The following is a 24501-nucleotide window of genomic DNA, read 5'->3' on the forward strand; positions in this document are numbered from 1 at the left end:
ATAATGAATTATGCATGCAAGCTATTTTTTGTGCTTGTCCTGACCCACAATGCTCTGTGCAGATGGGGACACACCCCGTCAGCTGAACCACCCAAGGCGCTCAAATAGGTGACAGCTGCTTTTGCTCCGAATACTAATGACAATTCCATTTAAAGAGCACATTTCAAGTATATTCAAAATGCTTTTGAAGTCTTGAGTTTTGTCAGACACAGAAGCTTTTAGCAAGCTAATTGTGTGGACTCTAATGCTCATTATGCATTGACATATAAACAAGAAAGACATAAGAAAGGAAAATACATTGGAAATAAAACATGTACATGACTCATCATTGCAACTATTTTCCCTTTAACCTCCATGTTTATTCTTTACTCTGTTACAAAGCAATGCTTTACATGAATTCTGTTCTCCAGCACCAATATCTTTCTTTTAAGACAATGAAAAAAGAATAAAAAAGTACTTAAGATGTGTAAAACAGACTTTATTTATATAGAGGTACAGAAAGTAAAGAGGTGACCAGTACAGGGGCATATGTTACTGACAGAATCCCAAATCAAAACTTCACCTGCAAGTTTTTAACGACCAGGTGAAAGCTGCTGAAATGTTCCTATTCTCTGTCTGCACTCGGGGGTAAAAAAGAAAACACCAACTGTTGCCCCTGGACCACAACACAACATCTCTTTGGCAACAGTAAACATTAGAGACATATTTTTCTAACTCTTCCTGCTCCACAGGTACGACACATTAATACTCTTTAAAGTAGTTCTTGTCGACATACAAAAATATTACGTACAGCCGTTTACATGATTCTATGCTAAAGTGTTACAGACTATTAAAGCCAAGAAAGGCAAACAAACACATAATACACTGCAGGTTGATTGTAAGTTGGAGTCAAAGGTGGCACCCTCCATACCAGCAACTCATCAAATACACCTTCCTATATACTTTAACACCAAGTATTATGACATTTCATGATCATCCTTAGTATTTTCATCCAGCTGATCATAAAAATAAGATTAACACTGAATTGATTTCAATCAATTTGTTACTGTTTCCCTTTAGAGCTCAGATTTATATGCAAATGTCCTAAATTATAATCATTTACAACAAACATTTTTTTTCTTGGAAATTTGAAAAAGGGTCAACAATTCAGCATCTAAAACCAGAACCATAGTACAAAACTGGTTCCATAAAAAGCTCAGTATGGAGAACATACAGCCAATGACAGTAACAGTTGTGTCCAGGAGTTGTTTTCCTTTTTCTTACAAATAGATAACATGGTAGAAATTGGCAGAAGCTATAGGAAATAGGCAGAAATACTGCATGTATAATGTGCTGATTTACAAAAGCACAAGCACATGTTTACAGACTAAGCTCTGTGCAGACAAAAATATAATCCAGCATCCACGGTCTACTATTGGGAGGTATGTATGTTGATATGTTAGCCAGTTGGGATGGGCAATGTGTTGAGACCCTTGAATGAAGAACATATGAATATTGTTGTTGTTTTTTTAAATTTATTTTGAGCATATTTTGAGCATTACTGATTTCTGACAACATTTAATTTGCAGGATCAATTTGATGAAGAATGTTTTTTACTGGGTATATAACTTCATAGCAGACACTTTGGCCATTATATGAGCATCAGCTTGAAATATAACATTACATATAATATTGCGGATTACATCTATATTGCCCACCCCTACTGGCCCATACCAATATTTCAGAACTGGTGTGTTTGTGTTGAAATCTTAAATGTCTACTATACTGTGATAATGGATTTCCTTTACAATGTGTTTGTCTCTACTGCAAGTCAGAGAAAAATAGCTATTCCTTGTCTCCAGGTAAATTCTTACAGACATTGATATCATGCATTGTAATATCTGAAAAACCTGTTAAGAAGGGTTACATTTCTTGTCATTTTAATGACAAAGTTGTACCTGATTTACAACAAAGGAGGGTTGTTTGTGATAGCAGTGCTGGGACTCAATTTTGAAGCAACAATGAGTCACATAGTCATTTAAAATGGAACAGTGGTGGTCCAGATACAGAACATGAAGACGAGAACCTATGAAAAAAATCCCTTTGCTTCCATCTGTCACACTAGTGTCCTTTGTCTCTGCATGAACCCAAATATTCACATTATGTCACAAACGATATCTCAAGGCTTCTTGTTGATATTTGTTAAGAGAAAAGAAGCTGTTTCCTGTGAAGTAGCAAGTCGGTGGAGCACTGTAGACTTGATCGAAGTTGCTGTTGCCTGTTAAAAAGTTGACATCACAGCTCAACTATAGCTCCCTTCTCCAGATGGTTCAACACACACATGTTACCCTCAATAAATAAAGAAGTGAAAGTGGTGGCAAATACAATGTGTTCCACAGTCTGGTCCTTTCTTTTTTGTTTCTTTGATCTGAAAAATATGTAGAATTCAACATACAAATTTCCCCTGCTTTCATATAGTCTTTACATCATACATACAGTATATATATTTTCAGAATTTTATATATTAACTATATTCTTATCAGTATTTAAAACAGTTCAGGCCAGTCCTACAATGTGGTAAGAAAGACCTTTAAAAGTGTCCACAGGTTATAAGAGGCACTGTTTTGTGTTTCTAAAACCTGACTTAAAAATAAATCAGATGTCATGCTAGCAGGCCAAGTCATTGTCGCAGAGAAGCAGTAAGTAGCGGCAGCTCATTATTCTTTGTCCCCATCCTCGCTACTTCCTGCATTAAACAGAAAAGAGCAGGCATTAGTATGAAGTAATTTTTACAGAACATTTGGCATCTTATTTGAAGTATTTGATGGTAAATTAGAAACAAACATTACAGAAATATATACTCTTGTGTCCTGAGAAAATCCAGAAGACCTCACCTAGTCAATTCAAATCACAACAATTTTCTATGTCTAACAATCAAAAGTTAGACAAACCTCCTATGGAGTCCATATCAGAGTCAGAAATGTGAGTGATGGAGAAACGGGACACATTTGAGGGGGAGACAGTGAAGCGGGACAACTGTAAAACTGGTTTAGGGTCTGGAGCTTTGGGGATGGAGCGGGGTGGCGGAGAGTCAGATGCCATTGAGGATGTTGGCAGAGGAAGCAGGGGGAATTCATCTTCCCACTCATACCCTCCACCTGGGAAGAGACAATAATAAAATATGTCCAGAAAACAGGCTCAAACATGCTTGTATTTGCTACAATGTGATATTAAAATAACGAACTGTGTCTGTGTACTTACTTTCCTCTGAGATGTTTCCATCAGAAGAATCATCTGAGGCATTAGTCCTATCTTGTGATTTGGTAAGTAGGCTCTGACCCTCTGCTCCAATAAGGAAACCATGCTCAGCCAGTTCCTTGGTTGGGCTTTCCTAGTGGTATTTTTATCAAACAGGAAAAAAAGAGAATGGCTCATCTGATGGAACTGAATAGGTGAGTCAGGTACATAAGATGACATTAAGGAGAAGCCAAACATCAAACCAGGTGTACTTCTCTACCAATGGCAAAATATCAATGGCCATTAAAATTGTTATTGCTAGCACATAGGCAAACAACATACTTCACAGAGAGCAAATTCAGAATTAACCACAAGTCAATTTATCCTTTGTGTAAATGTAAGTCCAGTTTGAGTGTAATTTCTTGGAAGGAAGAGTTGAGGCAAGGGGTATTCCTCACCACTAGATGCCACTACGTCCTAGATTTTGAACCTGAATTGTTATTATATTGTTAATACAGTGACTATTCAAGGTTTCTCTAGTAGTTCAATGAATCAAACAGCTTCAAAATACTGAGGCTCACCTGATCAAACAGATAGACAGTGACATCATCAAAAAACGACACAGTCTTTTTCTTGTTTTCAAGCTCCCCCTCAAGGTTTTCTTTTGTCAGGGCTATTGGCATCTTAAGGAGGCTTCGCAGCTTGTGGGCTTCGCTGTCGTCACTCACCACAATGGGCACTGGGTGATACTCTTCTTCACTATCCTCTCCTCCACTCTGTTCCTGCACACTGTAGGATCGCAACTCCTCATCTGACTCATCACTGTCATCAGTGTCACCATCTTCCTCATCAGCCTCTTCCCCATCAGCTGGAGGCCCTTGGCCCTCTGTTGCAAGGGGTGCAGGAGAAGAAGTGGAAGAAGATGGAGGACTGGAGGAAGAAAAACGTCTGGAACTTGCTGTGAGCTGCAATGCCACCTCGTCTTTAGGTAAGGTGTATGGAATTTCACTAGATTTCCCAAATGGCTTATTTTGAATCATCTTGATGGCTGTTGTCACATTAACTTTAGTTGTTTCTACATCTTGAACAGAGATCTTCATGTCTTCCGCTTCGTCTTCCTCAACCTTGACATTAGAGATACGATCTACATTCAGGGCACCGAGTGCTTCTTCCATTGCACCCACCACCTCCGCTGCCCAATCTCCGAGGGATGAACTCTCTTCCTGAGATGGCCATTCATCCAGACCACCCTCTGCTATTGAAGCACTGTCAGAGTGCTCAGGAGGTAGCCCCAATACCTCATCCTGGCTGCACTGTTCTGTCAAGTATGCCTCTAAGTCTTGTGGTGAGGAGGAGTCTATTTCTTCATTTAATAAGTTTCTTATTTCAAGTTGTATGCCTTTGATAGCTATACTATCTTGTAGTTCTTCCTGCTCTTCATTCTTTATCTCACACTTCTCTTCTCCCATTCCTTGTTCCTGTTCATAATTTTCTTCAGCTCTGACACTCTCTGTTAGTTCTTCTCCTTCATCCCTTGACTGTCTTTCATTTTCATAGTCTGAAAAGTAGGCAGAGTCTCTGTATGGAGTCGTCACGCTCAGTGGTAAAAGGATGTGGTCTCCTGATTGTGAAGATCCCATGACCAAATCTTCACCCAACGATAGTTCATCCTCTGCAGGCACTGCTTTAGGCTTGACTCCTTGCTCCTTTTGTGTTTTGTCTTCCTCTAGACAAGTTTCAAGGGTAGACTTTACCAGAGGTTGTTCACGGGGTTCATGAGGCTCTTTGGGTACAAACTCAGGGCTCTCATTGTTTTCTGTGTCATAGCCACTGTCCATAGCTTTGGGATGGGAGCACACAGGGCTGAAACCATCACAAGACCCAGATGTCGATGGCAGATCCATGGAATCCATTGAATCAGGTGTACCCACCTGCTTCTGTAGTGACTTTAAGGCAGGTGAAGCATTCAGTTCAATAGACTCATCAGCAAAGATGCCTGAAGTAACATCAGTGAAATCATCTGTGATTTCATCATCCTCATCGTTTTCGCTACAATCAAGGATGTCCACAAGGCTCACACTGGAGCCTTCTCGGTCGACTCCACTATCGCCAGTGTTACTCAGATCTGACTGTGGATCTGTGAAGGCCACCATCACATGCGTGTTGTCAGGGGGAGGAGGAGTGCTTTTCATTGTCAGTGTCACCTCATCTATTTTAGGCTCCACTGGTTTCAGCATTACTGGATTTTCTTTGTTTATATCTTCCCTATTTTCTTTGAATGGTGTGTCATCAAATGTAAGGTCGACATATTGTTCTCTACTGTCCTCTGCCTGTATGGAGGTGGGTTTCGCCACAATTGGACCCCCTGGAGCTGGTGACAGATTGATCATCTCTTCATTGCTTGGGACGCCAACAACTTTATCACAGATGTAGTTGCTGTGACTGTAGTTGTGACTGTAGCTGTTGTTTCTGACGAACAAGCCTGTAAGTGGGTCAACAAAGTGTGAGTGGCAGCATTCTCCGGATGCTGGCATCTGTGTCTCAACATCACGGGACAGATAGACATAGGCATTGCAGTTGTCTGAGGATACCATTGAGTGATGTGTGTTCAAACTAAGGCAAGCACTGTTATCTCTGGCCTGGTGGGGCTCAAGATAGCCAATGGGTTTAGGTAGCGAGTGGAAGGTGAGGGTATGCTCCTCAGGCCACGAGTCTTCAATGTCTGTGCTTGGCATTGTGTAGTGAAAATCTACATACGCATCTCGTTTGGAACTATGGCTTGCACGTCTGTGACGACTCACATTGCTATGGCTGTGTTTTGAAGGCCAAGTGTTGCAGTTGTGCCTCTCAACGTATATGTACTCCTCTTCCTCCTCTGAATCACTGTCTTTGTGCTTGCTGAACAGTGCTCCCTCTGTCTCCATGTTGATACTTACAGAGTGGCCATTGTGCCTGGTGTGGCTGGGCATTGTCTTCCTCAGGGAGCCCATCATGTCATAGTAGCCCCCTGTCACATTCTTCCCTATGATGGAGGTCTCACTTGTGTCCAGGTATGTGTCTCTGTAGACCTGTGGAGGTGGACTGTTCATAGAGGATGTTATACCTAGTGGGTGCTCTAACTCACCCAAGGCCTGGCGCAGGCTCCTGGAACCCCAGCTTTCCCGATGTTGCTCAGTGGCAACCTCACCCCTCATCAAATAATGATCTATCCCCAATGGAGGTGAGTGTTCAAAGTAATAGCCACCATCTCTGTCTTTATATGACACATAGTGACTAGTCTCCCAGGGATGTATGGGGCTGTGGTCTGACACTTGCCCTAAAAGGGGCTCCATTGTGAGGGAGATAGCTGGACTTGAGTCATTGGAATCATATACATCTGCCTTATGGATGTCCGCTGACCAATAGGGACCCATGTTCTTGGCCTGTGATGGGCAGCCCATACAATCACCTGAGTCTGCACTGCCAGTTAGAAAGCTCCCGTTGCTGCCCTGGTAGTCTGGGCTGTAAGAGGACATTGTATAATCTGGATCAATGTTACAGTCTATAGGTTCTTCAATGCGGATGTAGTATTCACTGTTCACTGAGGGGCTATGGGCAGTGAGGACAGGAAGAATTCCTGCAGCATGTAGATGTTTTGATCGATAGTATGATGGAGACACCACATGGTTGTGGTTCTCCATTGGGCAACCTCCCATGATGCCACCAGGAGGGTAAAATACTTCCTGACAATGATGACCAACCTGCTCCAGAGTAGCAGATGAGTCTGACCCTCTGTATGACTGATTAGATCTGGCTTGCTCCCACTTGTATTCAAAGTTTAGGCCATGACTGGTCTCGGTAACTGTTAGTATATCATCCCCAGACTCTGAGTGGTAGCCATCACCAGCTGAAAATTGCTCAAGCAGTGGGAATGAGGACGAGGTTGAAGTGGGGTGATCTTGGGACAATGCCGAGGCACCACGGTGGCTGTTGAATCCAGTATTGGGACACAAAGAGTTCCATCTCCTGTCAAAATCTTCCTCTGCTTCACTGGCTCCCTTGGCACACAAATAGCTAAGCAATAAGTGTACCTCCTCTGCATTGGGTCTCTGATCAGGCTGGAGCCAGCAGAACTGCATCACCTCATACCTGTGAAGCACAAACATAAGACCAATAGAAAATCTGATATGCATAGCTTCTCTAAAGTCAAAATCAAAATGGACAATTGGAAGTCATTGATTTTTATTTGTTTGCATAGTCACGAGATAAGGGCCACATTAAGATCAGCTAATACAATGTGCACCCATTATACGAAAGCTTCAGTCTTTGGGATCATTTCCTAGCATTGGTCACATGGCACATGTCATCCTCCTTTCCCCCTTTTCTTAATTCCGTTGTCCCCATAGCTGACTGTGTCTCATATTAATAAAGGCTGACAAAAAATATTCATCTTTAATTAATCACACTCTTCAAGAATAGAATAAAATTATGATGGAACTTTTACAATTTTCAACTTAACAAAACATAAGTTAAAAAAACCTAGATGAATGCTTTGAATGGTAGCTTGTGCAAATTATTCTATAGTACTGCCTTCCTGATATATAACTACAAACATTTTTTAATCTAAAGAAAAGCATTCAGTCGCAGACACAAGATATAAAATTGTACTCTATTAATCAGATCTGGCCATATTTGACCCCTTACCCTAATAACAACAAAGGGAAAACAGGTCAAATGTTTTATAAGAATTGGCAGCAGAAGACATGAGAATCCATGCGAATTTATTTGTATTTTTCTTCACTTTGTGCTTTAATTTAGTATCAATGCTTTTCTAAATGTGTAATTGTGTGTCTCACCAGCGCTCAGCAAGGGGCACTTTGAGCTGTGGTTTGGGCAATCGCAGCTGCTGCTCCCTCACGGCATAAGTCAGGACTTGTCTATCAGAGTAATGTCTGTAGGGCTGGTTGCCCAGTTCAAACAGCTCCCAGATAGTCACACCCAGGGACCTAAGATACAGGATACCATGGACATTAGATAACGAAACATAAAACAGCATTCAGTACCATGTGTCATTACTTCTATGAATACATATTAGACATGGTCTTGAGGCAATCTTTGTTTGTCATTTTACTCATGTGTTTCTTTTTACAGCCAAGGCCTCCTTCCATTCTTTGATTAGCATAATACGAGCATACCGGAAATTAACCAAGCTGAATTTGAAAACAGTTCTCCAATGGTTAAAAATTCATAGTCTTTTCATTTCTGAAGGCAAAGAAGTAGAATCAAGGCCCAATTTATTCTACTTTGAAATAAGTAAAATACGAAAATATAACATGCTTCGCAAACAAAGGAGTTAGCCATTTTTTCCTCTTATATCCAAGCCTCTAACTTTAAGATATTAAACAAATGAAAAATATATTTACATGTCAAAAACAATGGTATGTATGTTAATCCTACCACATGTTGCTCTGTTGGGTCTGCTCAGCCACCAGCAGGTTTCCATGCACCTCATCTACTAATTCTGGAGCAATCCAACGCAACGGAACATACATTTGATCTGAAGTCACATAGTAGTCATCCTAAAAGGAAGGATGGATAAAATGTACACACTCTTACAGCAGAATGGAAGAGAATCACACTGTCTTTGTTTGGTTGTTGATCATCTTCGAGCTAAAATAAGCCTGAATTAACTCCTTCTCTTACTGTATCTACTTCTTTCTTCATTTTAAGCATATATACTGAACTTATTAATTATTTATTTGCAAACTGAAGCCCTTTACATTATTATTTGGTTGCATGGTTGCTTTTCTTGTGTGTTGAACGAACCTTATACTTGGTGTGGGACAGACCATAATCTCCAATCTTTACCGAGACATTAGCAGACAACAAGCAGTTCCTCAAAGCTATGTCACTGGTGAGAAAAACGGAGGCAGGGGAGGTGGAGGAGGCACAAGTAGTTGTTACAGTTCTTCATTATTTACAAAACAGAAGACTGCAGGACATATTCCTGACGCACAAAAATATTGAAAAACGTTTCATGCATAACAATTTTTTTTAAAGAAATTAGGCCTACATTAAACCTTTTTATCTTTAAAGACACGTGTCAACATTGGCTCGTCTCTCGGAAAGTGCTGCAGAGTGGATGTTTTAGATGTTGTGGAGTTGAGGGGTCACCGCCTGCAACAAAATCACTGATGCTGGAGTCTGTGAGGAGTACTCAGGCAGCATCAGGATATTGTTCCAGGAAGCAACCAACAAGGGAAAAAAAAGGATTTAACCCACCACGGCAGGATAAATACTGGGTGAAACGTCATTATATTATTTTTTTTAATTTTGTGATATTTAGAGGTGGATACCTGTGTGCGAAATTATGCTTATGCAAGTGCAAGAGTCCCGAGGCGATGTCACAAGCCATTCTTTGAAGAATCAATGGCTCAGGGGTCATGGTTTCTGAAGTTCTGCAGCTTCGGAGGTACCCCTTCACATCCCCCTATAGACAAGACATAAATATGTTACAATATCTGACCACTAGAGATAATTCTTGTTGTCGTACTGTAATAGCAGAAGTAACACCCACTGATAGCTGAAGGAGAGTAAAACTGGTGAATTAACAAAAAATTTCTTTGTCTATGTGGGGGAATAATAAATATTTTTGAACTTTAATTAAAAAACAACCAAGCATTGGCAAAGCCTTCATTCCCTTTCTTCTTCCTCTGGAGTCTATGATTGCAATATCAGACTGAGCATTTTCTGTCATCACTGGTTAAGAGAGTTGCAATGATCAGTTGATTAATTCCTCAAAAAGAGATTAGTCGTTTTATTCATTTTATTTTTTCTTTATCATTTTGTCACAGGTATCTTTGATAACTTTAACACTTTATAGACCAAGGATAAATCTATTAATGATAGTTATCAGCAGAAAAATTCATGAGTGAATGTCTTTCTGCTCAATTTCAAATTATTATATGATTATTTCATTAAACATCAAATGTTGAACAAACTAATATTAAATCAATAGTACTTTTGGCCACAGCCATTTTTTTATGCCATTAAAAATCCTTGATGTGTTCCTTGAACACCGTGAGTTCCTCTGCCCACCCTTGGCCTGTGGATTTGGTTACTCACCAGTGGACAAAACTCCATCACTAGCAGGTAGGGAGTGATCTCAGTGCACTGGGCCAAACACTGCACCAGAGCATGATGCTGGAGGGTACTGGAGAGCAGAGTGGGTGGGTGAAAGCATGAGATTATAGTACAGCACAGGACAGACAGTGAGTTGTAACACAGTTTTAGGTGTCAAAACATATCAACATAGAAAATTAACGAGGAAGAAGTACAGAGCACAGACAAGTGCAGATATTAACAGGAGACATTGAAGTGCACAGCACAAACAAGTGTTAGCAGGATACACTCAAGAACATGCAACACAACCTCTTTATAACCTGAGTTAAGACGATAGAAAAATTGAATTTTTATACCATCTCAGATTTTTTTAACCTGTGTTTTTCTTTAATTTAATTGCATATTTCCTCTTTAATTACAGTCTTCTAAAAAAAAAAACCACACTTGGGAAGGATATTCCCTAACGCCATCATTTTCGCTGGTACGTAGACCAATCTGCTGATTCATGATTTTTGACTTGGCTCAAAATAAGCTGCATGACATTTACCTCACTGCCCATGAAGTATTTTAACATGCAATTTAACTTTTTTACATGTGAATTAAAATTTCTGCATGTGGAATAGTGGAAATTTTCCCACTAGTGGAAATAGTTTATTAGAATAGTATTTCTATACATTGATGAGTTGCCTTCCCATCGATGATAGAAACACAAAAATCCAAACATACAAACACGTGACAGAGGGTGATTTGTACCGGTAAGGTTGTGCCTCCTGCAGAAATTGCATCTGGTCCTGCACGCTGGCGCTGGCTTTGAGTTCCTTCACCACCACTTGGGAGGTATTTATACCTGTATTCACCTCCCCCAAGAGAACCTGAAACAGTAGAGATTACATATATGTATTGAGCAGATAGACCAACATTTACTCCCAAACACAACCATTCAGTATGGAGTATGGAGTGATCAGACAGACAAGGAGACATACGGTAGTTGAGCAGGAATTCAGCAAGAGACAAACACATTTACAGATGACATACCCAGTCAAGGCACAGAGGAATGGAGTGGAGGGACATCATAAGAGAATAGTATGAGTTGAAAAGCAAACAAAGATGGGAGAGGGGGCGAGAGATAGAATGACAACATGTTATCCGCTTGTAAAAACAAGATACCACACCACATGGTTCAGCCTGCGGTGAAGGGCTACTACTTTGACATTTTCATCAGTGTAGAATTTATTCTCAGGGTTTGAGTCTTTCCCCTTTGGGACAAGCAGAATCCAGACGCACATGAATCAAATACAAACATATTACAGGTAACACAGCATGTCAACCATTTCTTAACTGGCCCTAAACCAAACACCACTGGGATCACAGCAAGATCTAACATTCATGATGTGAGACTCACTTATGCTACTTGTCATCTACCTGACTCACTTCTGCTACTTGTCATCTACCTACAGCTAGCTGTAGGGATAGTGGGAGCTACTGTCAAACACACCAGCAGGAACTTATGGATACTGAGGTGTCACTTGTTAGCTTACCTTCCCGAACCAGCCATTCCCAATCTCTTTCAGGTAGAGAAGGCTGTGGCGGCCAAGATCTGTGGATTTGAATAGTTGGACTGAAGGTACAGAAGAAAGAGGAGACAGTGTTAATGATTACATGTTATACATGAATAACATGTTTTTATGTATGTTTTCTTACGTTGTTTTTATGTTATTCTAATGCCTTTTTTGCCCCTATGTAAAGCACTTGTGGGAAGCCTGTAAGCATGCAGTTAGTACACAACATCAAACTACACACATCGGGAGGCAGAGTGACGGGCAGCGGCTTTCAGAATGTGCCCCGATTGGGCAGCTTGTAGGGGGGATGGCGCCTTGCTCAAGGGTGCCTCCGCAATGGCTGGGAGGTGAGCTGACACCTCCCACCGTCAGCTCACACTCTGGGGATATCCTGGCGGGAGCGGGATTCGATCAATTGATTGCTGGGGCGATCTGTGTACAAGACATCTGCTCTACTGCTTTTAGTGTTTACTGAGGCTAGTTTATCTTATTCGCAGTGCTTGAAATGAATAGCATTTTTCTAATTAAAATAGTGAAAACGACAACATGACTCGGATTTTTTTTATCTTAGTTTCCTGTGCAATCATTGAAATACTGAAATCCATTCCCTCCAATGTGATGTAAAAAGTTTTGTCAGTCATTATTTGATAAGGACAGGAAATCTAAAATTGATGAGAAAATGCTTTTGTGTCTTCTATGCCATGGTTATAATAATAATAATAATAATAATAATAATAATAATAATAATAATAATAATAATAATAATAATAATAATAATAATAATGGATCAGATTTATATAGCACTTTTTTTGACACTCAAAGTCGCTTTTACATTGGATCCATTATTCATTCACTCCTCATTCATACTTGTTGATGGTAAGCTAAAAGCATCCTGGGGCAGACTGACGGAGGTGTGGCAGCCAATCTGCACCCACGACCCCTCTGGCCACCACCAGAACAATCAAACACATTCACACACCAACAAGTGCCTCACTGGAGGCAAGGAGGGTAAAGTGTCTTACCCAAGGACACAACGACAAATTACTCGGTGAGAGCGGGAATCGAACCGCCAATCTTGAATCATTGGATGGCCTGCTCTACCACTGAGCCACTGCTGCCCCTTAATATATATATTGTATAATACAATATTGGGGCTCAGATTGATATTAAGCTTCCTCCAAAAGTGCTAAATTGTAATTATTCATCAGCTGGTCATACAAAATTACTAGTTTTTGAAAAATCTCAGTATAATAATTCATTAGATTTTTTTCTTTTGTGTAAATTGGCTGCAATACAAAATTTTTTTTTAACATAGACGATTATTACACAAAACTGGAAAAAAAATATTTGCAAAACTTTAGCCGTTGTTTAACTGAAAAGCTTGTCAGTCTGATTTCCTTCTACATTTTCTGTGTGGTTTTCTCTTTGTGCCAGAGAAAAGAATGACACTGAAGTGCATGTCATCCTTCATTACATTTAGTAATTTAATCAGATGCTGACAGATTGAATAAAAAGACACATCAAGTCTATTCTGTATTCAGAATTAGATGGCTTTCATACTAAACAAAAAGAATGCAATGCAGACTCAAGTCTGCTAAGCCAACATGTTTCTTTATACATCAACATACTTTTAAACACCACAATAGGACTAATAAACAAACATTGATAATAGATTTAGAATTACTATTATTTTGATGATTTTGCCCCACTTTGATGTTGGGACCAATTCTATTATTACATATTAACGGATGAAGGACGCAAAGGACGCAATTATTTTAGAAATGAAGAAACCGTACATTGTATGAATCAGTGATAGAGAATAAAAAATGCACTTGTATAGCAGTACAATGACAGAACAAACCATACTCAGGGTCATTAGTAGAATCCAATGTCTGTCCAATCAATTGTTGTTAAAACTGTCAATAATGAAATATTTGAACATGTGAGTGGATGTTATCCATGGTCCCTGAGTAAACAAATGTAACTCTGTTCTTAGATTATGCTGAGATGACTCTGGCACCAACCTGTCCGACTGTCCTCCAAACCACTGATGCATCTCTGTCAGCATTCCCTGATTGACCTGAGTCCGTCCTGGCTGATGAACACGCCTGACTGTAATGTTCCAGCTCAGCCAAATGAAACAGGACTGATGACATCCACCTCTTTGCCCCTCCATCTCTAACCTCTCACCATCTATCTCATTCTTGCCATATCTCCCACAATGACGGATCTGGGCCTACAGACACACAGATACATCTTTGTAGTGATGTCCTCCCCCTCCAGTCCACACAGTCCAGCTACTGTGTGGAGGCCATATTGGACACCCCTGTCTCTTTCCCCAGACTCGTCATTCCTCACACCCACTCACGCTCTCTCCAGTGCTGTGCAGAATAACCACCATTGTCCTGCTGCTCTGGGCAGCATGGCACCAGTTAGGACCAGCTAGCACACACAGACAGCGGCTATTATCCACCAGCTTGACAATAACTGTGACGAGCAATGGGTCTTACCTATGTCATTGTTTTTGCCTCAAATATTCATAATGCTGGAATAATGGTTGGACGTTGAGTCCAAATTACAAATGTCAGTAATTTAGCAACAACAGTCTTTCGGTACAACTATCCATTCAACATATAAGTGTGTGTATGTGTGTGTGTGTGTGGGGGGGGGGGCGCAAACTGCTTACATCTAGTAAGAACTCTGATTTCTTTACAGCAAATGCACTAACTCAGTTTCTATTTGACAGCACTGTCTGGTGCTTTCTTAGCTGTGAGCTGTCGATAAGCACCTCTGTCTGAATGTGTCTGGCTTTACTGCTATAGTAGCCAGGAAGTCTTCAGTGGGATGCACAGCGGCTGAATCACTCAGAGCCTAATGGAATTCCCATTTTGCCCATTCAGTCCAGTGCGTCCCAGGCAGGGTGCTGGTGAGGCACTGGTTGTAGTGCCGTCCATGGACAGAAATTTACATTCACTTATGGCATGTTGCCGATTTTTGTTGGGTTAGTCACTAAAAAAATATCAGCATGGGGACACTTTAGAGTGTGTCAGACTTATTGAGTGACGTTATTCAGCAGATCTGAAAGTGTTTTTCTGAAAAACGCATACAATACACGTTCACTGTATGCCCTCAAGATGAGGAAATCACACAAACATGAGATTAATATACTGTATTTGTGCTGTCACATCTGTGTAGTGTTCGCATGTCTTCTCAGAGTGGGTGGGAGCTGAAGTGGTCTTTGCAGAACAGAACAGCTGCATATGGGTGCGTCCCGGGGTCCACGCCATGGACTGATCCAAGTACTTACAGGACTGGGGTTCATGAGGAACTCCACCTATTCGTGAATTCTTTTGACAGCCCCAGTGCTCGAAAGAATGGGAGAGGAGATGGGAACATTTGTTGAAAGTAAGCAGACTTTCTCATGGTTGCCAAGTCTTTCAACTCTATGTACAGGATACCATATCTCTCAAAAATCTCTGCAAATTTGAAACCCAAAATCCGCAAATTTTATTTGCTTGAAGGCAGCTGTAAGACATTTTTCATTTTCCTCACCCCTCTGCTGTTTTAACAACTTTTCCCTATCCTTCTATTCTTTCAACCCCTTTCTTCATTGTTTTCAGCTTAACATTTTATTGTACTTTAATATGTTTATTGAAGAACAATACTGATTAAAATTGTGGATTGAAACTAAAAAGCAAAAAACAAACATTTAATGCATTAGTAAATTGATGAGTAAGACAGATCTGCTTCAGCCAAACCAGTTCTCATGGAAAACAAAAATCTATGTCCTCAGATGATGTCACTGGGTGAGGCAGTGCTGAACGTAATGAATCCCTGACTGCTGTCATTACCATATGGTTTCTATTATTCACATAAGACAAACTTTAAAAGGTAACTTTTCCCAAATCACAAAATATAGTGAGAAACATGTGTCTCACTCACACTTTGTGCTATCAGGTCATGCAGATATATGTTGTTATATGGGTGGGGAAATATTTTCTACCATGTGTCCACTGACACATATGTAAACCGAACACACTGAGAAAACACATACTGTACTTCTAAAACTTAAACAACTGGAAATGATCTCCCAAGCAAAAAAATAAAAAATCCTGTAACAGTTATCTATTCTTCTAGGAATGTAAAACTCAAACCACTGCTCACAATAACTCCTACTTGAGTTTTGAGGCTGACTGATGTCTGGGTTAACTACATGGGCATGATGCATTTAGTCTCACTTCACCCCAGTGTCATAAGTTTATCAGGCATCATCAGCTCATCAACGCACAACCACGACCATTGTTAATAAATGGAAGGGAGAGAGAACGGGACAGAGTGAAAGAGGAATATCTTTACTGGGGTTTTGTGCTCTCGCATGCCTGACATTCCAGTGAGCAGCAGTGTAGGCTGGCTGCCTGGACGTGATTATGCAACAAGCAGATGTTTGTGGGAGAGCAAAAGTTAAAGAGTTCATTCTGTGGGGACCTGCAGTGAGGTATTGTGGGATAGGTGGAGGCCCGAATGACTGGGCCAGCACTGGGACAGCGTTTGCTCGAGGGACAGACTTAGACTAACTCCAAATACACAGCTCTCTATCACACCCTTGAAATGTAAGTGCATGTGTAATGCTCTTGGACTTTTACACAGTTATTGCAAGGCTTGCATCAGTTTATAGCAAATGACTGAAACCACAGATTATAAAAGTCTGACAAACTGTCAAAAGTGATGTCATGATTGGATATTCTTTGAACATCTATTTCATATTATTTCCCTGTCAGCATCAATAAATTTTCTTTGAAATGTGCTGCAGATTTTTACTGAGTGGTACAATGACTACCTTTTGGAAAATCGATATTTCCCCATCATAACCTTGTACAATTCTATATAAATGTTTTTCATGGGGTGGCATAGTGGCACAGTGGTTAGCGCTGCTGCCTTACAACAAGGCGGACTCGAGTTGGAGTCCCGCTCTGTGCGGAGTTTGCATGCTCTCCCCGTGTCTGCGTGGGTTCTCCGGCTTCTTCCCACCTCCAAAAGCATACGCTTCAGGTTGATTGGCCATTCCAAACTGCCCGTAGGAATGAGTGTGTGCGGATATAGCGGTGGTAATCTGAAAATGACTGCCTGACTGACTGTTTTTCATGACTGTGCTATGGAAATATTATCAGGATGTGAATAATGTAGATTTTTTTTAATCAAAACTTCACCCTGACATCTACTTGGCCGTACAAAATTTGATTTAAAAAACAATTCACTTTATTAGTTCACCTGATCGAGTTGGTTGCTTTGCCACCGGGAGAGACACCTCAGTGAGAGGAAGGATATAGACATCTGGGCTGGCCTGGGAGGCCGGCGAGGCCAAAGTGGACATATCTGCATGATACTCCTCCCTGTCCACATTCTTGAATTCCTGGAAAACAGATGTAAAGATACATGAAGACAGAGTAAAAGAACAGGTTGCTCATATCACTGTGGTAACTGGTTGGGTAACACGCAACGTTAGGTAAGGACTTGAGGATGCACCTGTAGCTGCATATTAACTTCAAGTAACCTGCTATATTTGACTGCAATGAGGAACAAGTATAAACAAAGTAATGCCAAATGTAATGTATTATATAGAAGCAAAGTGGGGGAGCAGCAAAGGACAGAACCAGCTGTGGTCTGGGACTTGCTTCGTTAGAAGAAAACAGACTTCGTACCCAAACGTATGATCAACTGTACAGCTTTGAATGAATAATGCATTTCAGTAAATCTGTAAATCTAGTGAAATGTCTTGTGTTTCCATATGAAATATGTCAGAGGCAAAATAAATTGCAATGTCTGCTTTTTCTAGGATCAAGCAGCTAGACTTACTTATCTTAACATGTCATTTACTATTTATAATTTTGGTGCAATGTAGTATAAAGAAATAAGTCAAATAGTGTTTCAGATGCATATTTTAGAACGATCTAGTTGAAAATCTCTTTGAAGCACACTGCAGGTTCTGTTACAGAGGGTTTTTCATGACTTTTCTGCTAGACTGAGATCTGGGCTGCATTAACAGATTCCTTCTGTTGTGCGTAGAGACACGCCAGAGGATAAAGCAGATGATGAAGTGGAGAGGGAGTTGGCTGCATCCATCTACAGACCGGATGTCAGAATAAAAGTCCCTTAGTTAGGAGTTCAAGAGTAGCTGGGTCCCAACTCTGGAAAAATGTGACCTGCTGCAACCCTCACACACACACACACACGCACGCACGCACGCACGCACGCACGCACGCACGCACGCACGCACACACACACACACACACACACACACACACACACACACACACACACACACACACACACAACCTCTCCATCTCTCACTTCACCCTGTCCCACAAGAATGTGAGCACATACACACAACACTCCCTTGGCTTCAGATCTAAATCTTCACACGGCCTTGCATGCCCTCCATCTACATGTGGTTTCACTCTCTGCAAACTGTCACCAAAACATACACTGATACACACACAGTCAAATACACATGCACAAGGAGCAACAACGATATCTCTTATCGCTTCTGAACAATTATTGAAAAGTGACGGAAGCAACACTGAACAGAAGGTTTCTGGGTTACAATGTTATAAAAATCAAAGACAAAGTCAGAAAATGGTCAGATTTGAGAAGATGAAATCAAAGAATGCTTGTATGACTCAGTGGATCAATCAGCAGGAGGGTTAACAGAACAAAAAACTTGCTGATAAAAGAAAAGCAGGATATAACTTTTACTGCTGATGCTAGTAAACTTCTTAAATTTTTACAGATAAATATTTGCGTATCCCTTACATCCTGTTTCATCCCAAGATGTCTCCCCTGCCAATTAAATAAATTATCTTACCTGTCCTCAAAGTCCACAAGTGAGGATGACATGTCAAATGCCCTCAGCTTCGGTCTTTTTAAACCAATCATTATTTTTGCTCTTTACACACACCCATAAAACACACATTGATACACACACACATACACTCAGGACCCCCCCCCCCAGCTTCCAGTTTGTATGATGATTGCAGGACAGCAAGAAGGTAGTGGAGCCAGCTGCATGAAAAGGCATTGTCACTCTGCAGAGAGTCTCACTGTTGAGTCCAGAGATGAGGAAGAAGATGATAAGGGGCTTTGTAGCTGACCCCTGACTGTCCCTGGGATTTGCTGGTGATGGAGGGATAGAGGGAGAGGAAACCAAAAATGGGTGGGAGAAAGAGAGGAAGAAGGAGGAGCACCATCTCCAAGTTTACAGGCGAGACTGAACCTGCAGTCATCTCACAAGGAGGAGAGAAATTGAACCTCCTCAAAAATGCGAGGAAGAAAAGTACATGTGAGAAGAGAGGGGAGAAATGGGTGAGGGGGTTCACATACTATACATGTGACATCACTCACTCACTTCCTTTCTTTTTCTTCTCTCACAAAATCCAAACAACATCTGGAGGGCAGTTCCCTCCCCAATAAACCAAGGAAACACACAGATACACACAACCGTTGGCCCAGATATTACATCGCAGCCTCACTCGCGTCTTTAAAGGAGATTTAAAATTATCAGGGATGTAAGGAACCCAGAGCTGGAGGACTGTGAATTGATTCTAGAAGAAGACATTTGATTTTTTTCTGCAGGTGATTTCTTTTTGAATGTGTTTGGCAAGGCTAGAACATTTCTCCTCAGTTTATTTGTTGTAGGGAAACAAATTTCTCAGTAATTGTAAAAGTATATCAAAAGATATTTAACATTATATAAATAAATAACTTTTGGGATTTAGGATGTGCTTTCTTACAGATAATTCAAAACAATGAGGGCAGCTCATTCATTATCACCATACATGTTGCATTTGGTTTATAAAGTGGTTATTTACAGGATTAATCTATTTTATAGTGTGTGCACTGTTATCATCTGACTTAAATGTGTGTATGAGTGTGTGTATGTACTGTATGTAGTTCATGTTGTGGCTGCCACATTTGGACCACTTCTGGACTATTTCTTGTTGTATTTAGGTCAAGTGTAAGTGGGACAAACACATTTTGGTATGTGGGTCCGCAAAATAGTAAAAAGCCACATTTTCTCAAGAGATAACATTTTGCACACATGACAAATTTTGGTAATTGAGTGGTTTAAGTCATAAAGCTGTCCATTTTACAGGTACACGTTTGTTCATGCATTGCTGTTATTATTCATTATTCAGAAAATGCTGCTACTGAAAGGTTTAACCCTAAAACCAAACTAAACCAGATTCAGTGAGGACTCAGATTTTTTTCCTGAAATTCCTTCTTCCTGTTCTGGGAGAGGCTGTGTCTAATTCCAGATGGGGCCCTGAGGGCGGATGCACTGTGGACTCATGGGTATGCCCTTCCTCACGCCCTCGCTCTCTTTTTTCCCCTTTTCTTCCCACCCTGGCCTCTTCTTTGGACACACCCTGACAGGTCCAAGCTGGGTGGTCCAGCAGTAATGATATAAACCAGATATAAGGCACATCATAAATACTATATGTTTTCAAGAGATCATTCATTTCTAATGTGTAGCCTAACATCACATCAAGATGCATAGAACGTATTTAACTTATTCTTATGGTTCTATTATCAGTCACTACTGTTGGTCTAGACTCTAATCAAGAGCGACTGGAGGGGTTTTAATAATAATCCCTAATCCCTTTTTTGATATATTAGTGCTTTGTTGACAAGTCAGGTCAGTATTTTCATTTGTTTGTTGAGACAAAATACATAAATGAAAAAGGGCTCGCATGTCTAATCATTAGTAAAAAAAAAAGAAGAAGTTATTTTTAGACATAATTGTACTAATATTTGATTTGAAGTACCAATAAAACAAGGTAGGAAATATAAATGTTGTGAAAACACTTCATCAAAGAGAGGGTATGTTTAAACCTAACAATTCAATACAGAATATTACTATATTATGTTGTGATAGTGCAGTTCTTTATTTCTGGAAAGATTTAGACACAAAAGATTTTTGGTTAGTACAAGGAAAATGTCATGTCCTAAAAAAAACCCACAAACATGGCTGAAATTTGTTCTGACAGTTGTTAAAATAGCCTAGCTTTGTCACTCGAAAAGAAGAAAGGAGCGGTTTCTTGTTTGGCAGCTGTGATATCCAAGTTTGGAGAAACTTCCAACATTTTCAAATACCAAAATTTTATTCCAGGGCATTGGCTGGTAAAATAAAAAAATAACTCCATCTCCCAAAGAGAAAAACATCCTGTCCAGGAAGAGATTCACACTTACAAGTCATATTATTATTTCGGTATGAATAACATTTAGACCCAACCACAGAACTGTTTCATACATGTCCCACAAATTATGCAGCTCCCTACAAAAAATAGCATTAGCATATGCCAAGTCTTCGGTCACAACATGCTAAGGAGAACTTTCAAGGTCATGGTAAAAACAAAACAGACATATAAGTTTATCATCATTTCATGCTCAGGAAATGTGATGAAAGCAAGTGAATCATATAAAGTAACATACAGTAACATATATATAACACACACACACACACACACACACGCACACACACACACACACACACACACACACACACACACACACACACACACACACACTTTCCTTACTCATTACTCATTCACACAACAAAGACAAACACACATCTTCATCCTTGCTCCTCGTCCTATTTTCTCAGCGACCCATTTCGACACACTGCTAAGAAATGTGGTCTAAATCAACGACGCATGATGGTCCTGAAACGCTGCAGGCCTCCCACTGTTCTGTAAACAGCTTCTGCTAGCTTTGGCTGCTTTTCTACCTTCTTCCATCCACATGTTTTGAGTGTAAATGGCTGCAGAAATTGTATAGAATTTTTCCTGTTAAGTCCATTTGAAATAAAACTCACAGGCAAAAGGAAGGTAGAATCAAGACTACATTTGTGTGCATGCATGTCTATAATGGTGTCTAAGATTTCTAAGTCTAAGATCTTTATGTGAATATAACCAAGTGAATCCAAGTGAATCCAATATCACATTCAACAACATGAATCTTAAGCATGGAAAGAGAAAGATTTTTTCTTTTGGAATTAGTTTTTTTTTTTCAGCTGAAATGAACGGCCCACCTTGAAGCCGATTGTGCCCTTCTTGCAGCAGAGGCAGGTCAGCATGAGGAAGACGAAGGTGAAGAGGCCCGAGAAGGAGATGGCCACCACAGCAAGAGAGGATGACCAGGACTGTTCACTCAGTGGAGCGCCATCTACAGGAGACATTAAGTGTGGCAGTCAGTCAGAATATTGGTTGAGCCTCACAACCCTGGTATAACACTTAAAAGAAAATAGATAGACAGGCAGGCAGACATATATATATAAATATATGCAATATATATATATATATTGCATATATATATATATATATATATATATATATATATATATATATATATATATATATATATACTGTATATACTGTATAGATAGATAGATAGATAGATAGATAGATAGATAGATAGATAGATAGATAGATAGATAGATAGATAGATAGATAGATAGATAGATAGATAGATAGATAGATAGATAGATAGATAGATATTGATATTGATATTGATATTGATATAGGGTCATTCGCTTCTTTGATTTGTTGCATCTCACGCTGTAAATAAAATGCTACGACACATTATATCGCAGTGGGTTTTATCCAGCATGGGAACATTTCTGACATGCTTAGACAACCAGAAAGAAATGCTTGTTCTGATTTATCACTTTTTCTTGGCAGCAGATGAACACTTGCAACAAAGCACCCAAACAAAAAGGACATTTTTACACCAGAATTTAGAGGAATGCTTTTTTCCCATGTGTCATTAGTACACATCTCTGCTTAGTGTGTGAATTAAAAACAGCAGCCCTTTTGTTTTGACAATGTTATCCCATTTCTGCTTATTCTTCTCTCTCATTAATAAATTTGTGTTCCATCAGCTCCTGTTTCTGTAGTTTTAGGCTTTTGATGTTGTTTTTTTCTAAGTATGACTTAATGCAAAATTAAAACACAAAAGGATATTTTAATATTTTTTAATTGGTTTAATTTGACATGTTGTTTCAAATTTGCAAATAAGATAAGATAATTATTGAAAGTATTTCAATATGTTTTTGTTTTATTAATTGTGTTGTTCATATCCTATGTGCCCTCCCTTCATTTTCACAACAGAATGCCACAAAAGCACAATAATACCTCCACCCAAAATAAAAATATCTTGATTGTGAATATCATTGATCATTATATCATGATGGACCCAAAAATTTTGTAAATTTGACTATTCAATCACACACACACCTCTATTGCAATGTAACAACCTGTAGGTGAAAGCTAAGTAATAAAATACAGAACTACATAAATAGAAAAACCGATCATTTTCACACATGCATTACAGACTTAATTGAACTCCAGTTCAATTAAAAGCAAGATCTTGTTATATATAAACAATTTTAAAGTGGTCTACTTACAGTAATTACAATGTGAAGTCCAACAGTCTACATTTCTCCGCCAGGTTATTTTCCTTGGGCTCTACTTCTCTATAAACCTCATTCTGTATCAGCAAAACAATTTTTCGCAGTTTGTGTGCAACATGCATGTTTTCTGATCTTTAAACAATATCTGGGTGTTGTATGAACAGTGATTGGTGATTTTTTCTCATTCAGTGATGTCTTCTGAGATGCAACGGTTACCAAGGAAATGGTGTGAACAGAGACGAGCAGGCAGTGTTGCCTTCAGCCATAAATCTCTCAAACTCATTCCTGCCAAAAACAGTGCCACGCAGCTGCGCACACACACACACACACACACACACACACACACACACACACGTATGTACGCACACAAATACATGCGCACACACAGTGCTCCGAGTGTAATTTTTGCAGCCAGTTTGTGCTGATCCTCTAAAAGCTTGTGCAGTTGGCTCTGAGTGAGGCTCTTAATATAATTGAACAGAGTGTGAACACAGTTGTTCAGCAACAGAGAATGTGGAAAAGACAGTATAAAATCATGCAAATTTAACAGTTAAATATGGGATTAGCTGGCCATCTTGGGGTTTTTGGAACATAGTCAGAATTTTACATGAGATGATACTTAAATACTGTGAAATAAAACAAGTGTTCCAATATCCATAAAAAGTGAGCATTTATTTTTATGGATATTAAAAATAAGAACTTAATGGAAATTTTCAAGATAAATTGCTTTAGTTGGTCAGTGGTAATTACAGAGAACAAAAACATGCACTGACTTTGTCGTGGTTTATTTAAAGCCCCCTCGCTCCCTCAGAAGCACAAGGGAAAGTGTGTGACTAGAGAGAGAGCTTGGGATTAATACTGGATGAACAATCTAGGTCCATTTGCAGAAGAATATTTAATATTCAGCCGTAACATTAAGACAGGAAAGTATCGGCAGAAAAAGGTAAAACAGTTAGCAAGTTATGATGAGGACAAGAGATGAATTATGTCAGTCATGTGATCCTTTCAAAAACCCTGATTGGTCAGTTAGTAATTATACAGCAATTATTGTTGAACACGTTGTAATACTCTTACCAAGCTAGCAGACAAGTAGGAGACCACCAGAAGCTCAGCAACGACCTTCATGCTTATCCCAACGCTGTGTAAAATCAATGATAT

General features: G+C 39.7%; 1 protein-coding gene and 1 long non-coding RNA gene across 5 annotated transcripts; one reads left to right on the forward strand and one right to left on the reverse strand.

Annotated features, from left to right (window-relative positions):
- Nucleotides 1–463: 463 nt before the first annotated feature.
- aatkb (apoptosis-associated tyrosine kinase b) lies at nt 464–18874 on the reverse strand. Of its 4 annotated transcripts, XM_068305132.1 has the most exons (13): nt 18739–18874; nt 17145–17286; nt 11856–11935; nt 11071–11189; nt 10321–10408; nt 9552–9685; nt 9022–9106; nt 8653–8774; nt 8052–8201; nt 3798–7344; nt 3241–3370; nt 2931–3137; nt 464–2725 (listed from the first exon to the last, which is right to left on the reverse strand). In XM_068305132.1, exons 2-13 carry the CDS (start codon nt 17245–17247, stop codon nt 2697–2699), a joined length of 4794 nt encoding a protein of 1597 aa, XP_068161233.1. In that variant the 5' UTR covers nt 17248–17286; nt 18739–18874; the 3' UTR covers nt 464–2696. The 4 variants fall into 4 exon arrangements, with proteins under 4 accessions (XP_068161233.1, XP_068161234.1, XP_068161235.1 ...); XM_068305133.1 differs by lacking the exons at nt 10321–10408; nt 17145–17286; nt 18739–18874 and adding an exon at nt 13901–14100; XM_068305134.1 differs by lacking the exons at nt 11856–11935; nt 17145–17286; nt 18739–18874 and adding an exon at nt 11353–11837.
- Nucleotides 18875–19187: 313 nt separating this feature from the next.
- Nucleotides 19188–22108, forward strand: LOC137588204 (uncharacterized). Its single transcript, XR_011034030.1, has 3 exons — nt 19188–19505; nt 20172–20225; nt 21992–22108. It is a non-coding gene; the product is annotated as an uncharacterized lncRNA (long non-coding RNA).
- Nucleotides 22109–24501: the final 2393 nt, after the last annotated feature.

Source organism: Antennarius striatus, chromosome 21 (genome assembly GCF_040054535.1).
Source record: "Antennarius striatus isolate MH-2024 chromosome 21, ASM4005453v1, whole genome shotgun sequence".
Lineage (NCBI taxonomy): Eukaryota > Metazoa > Chordata > Actinopteri > Lophiiformes > Antennariidae > Antennarius > Antennarius striatus.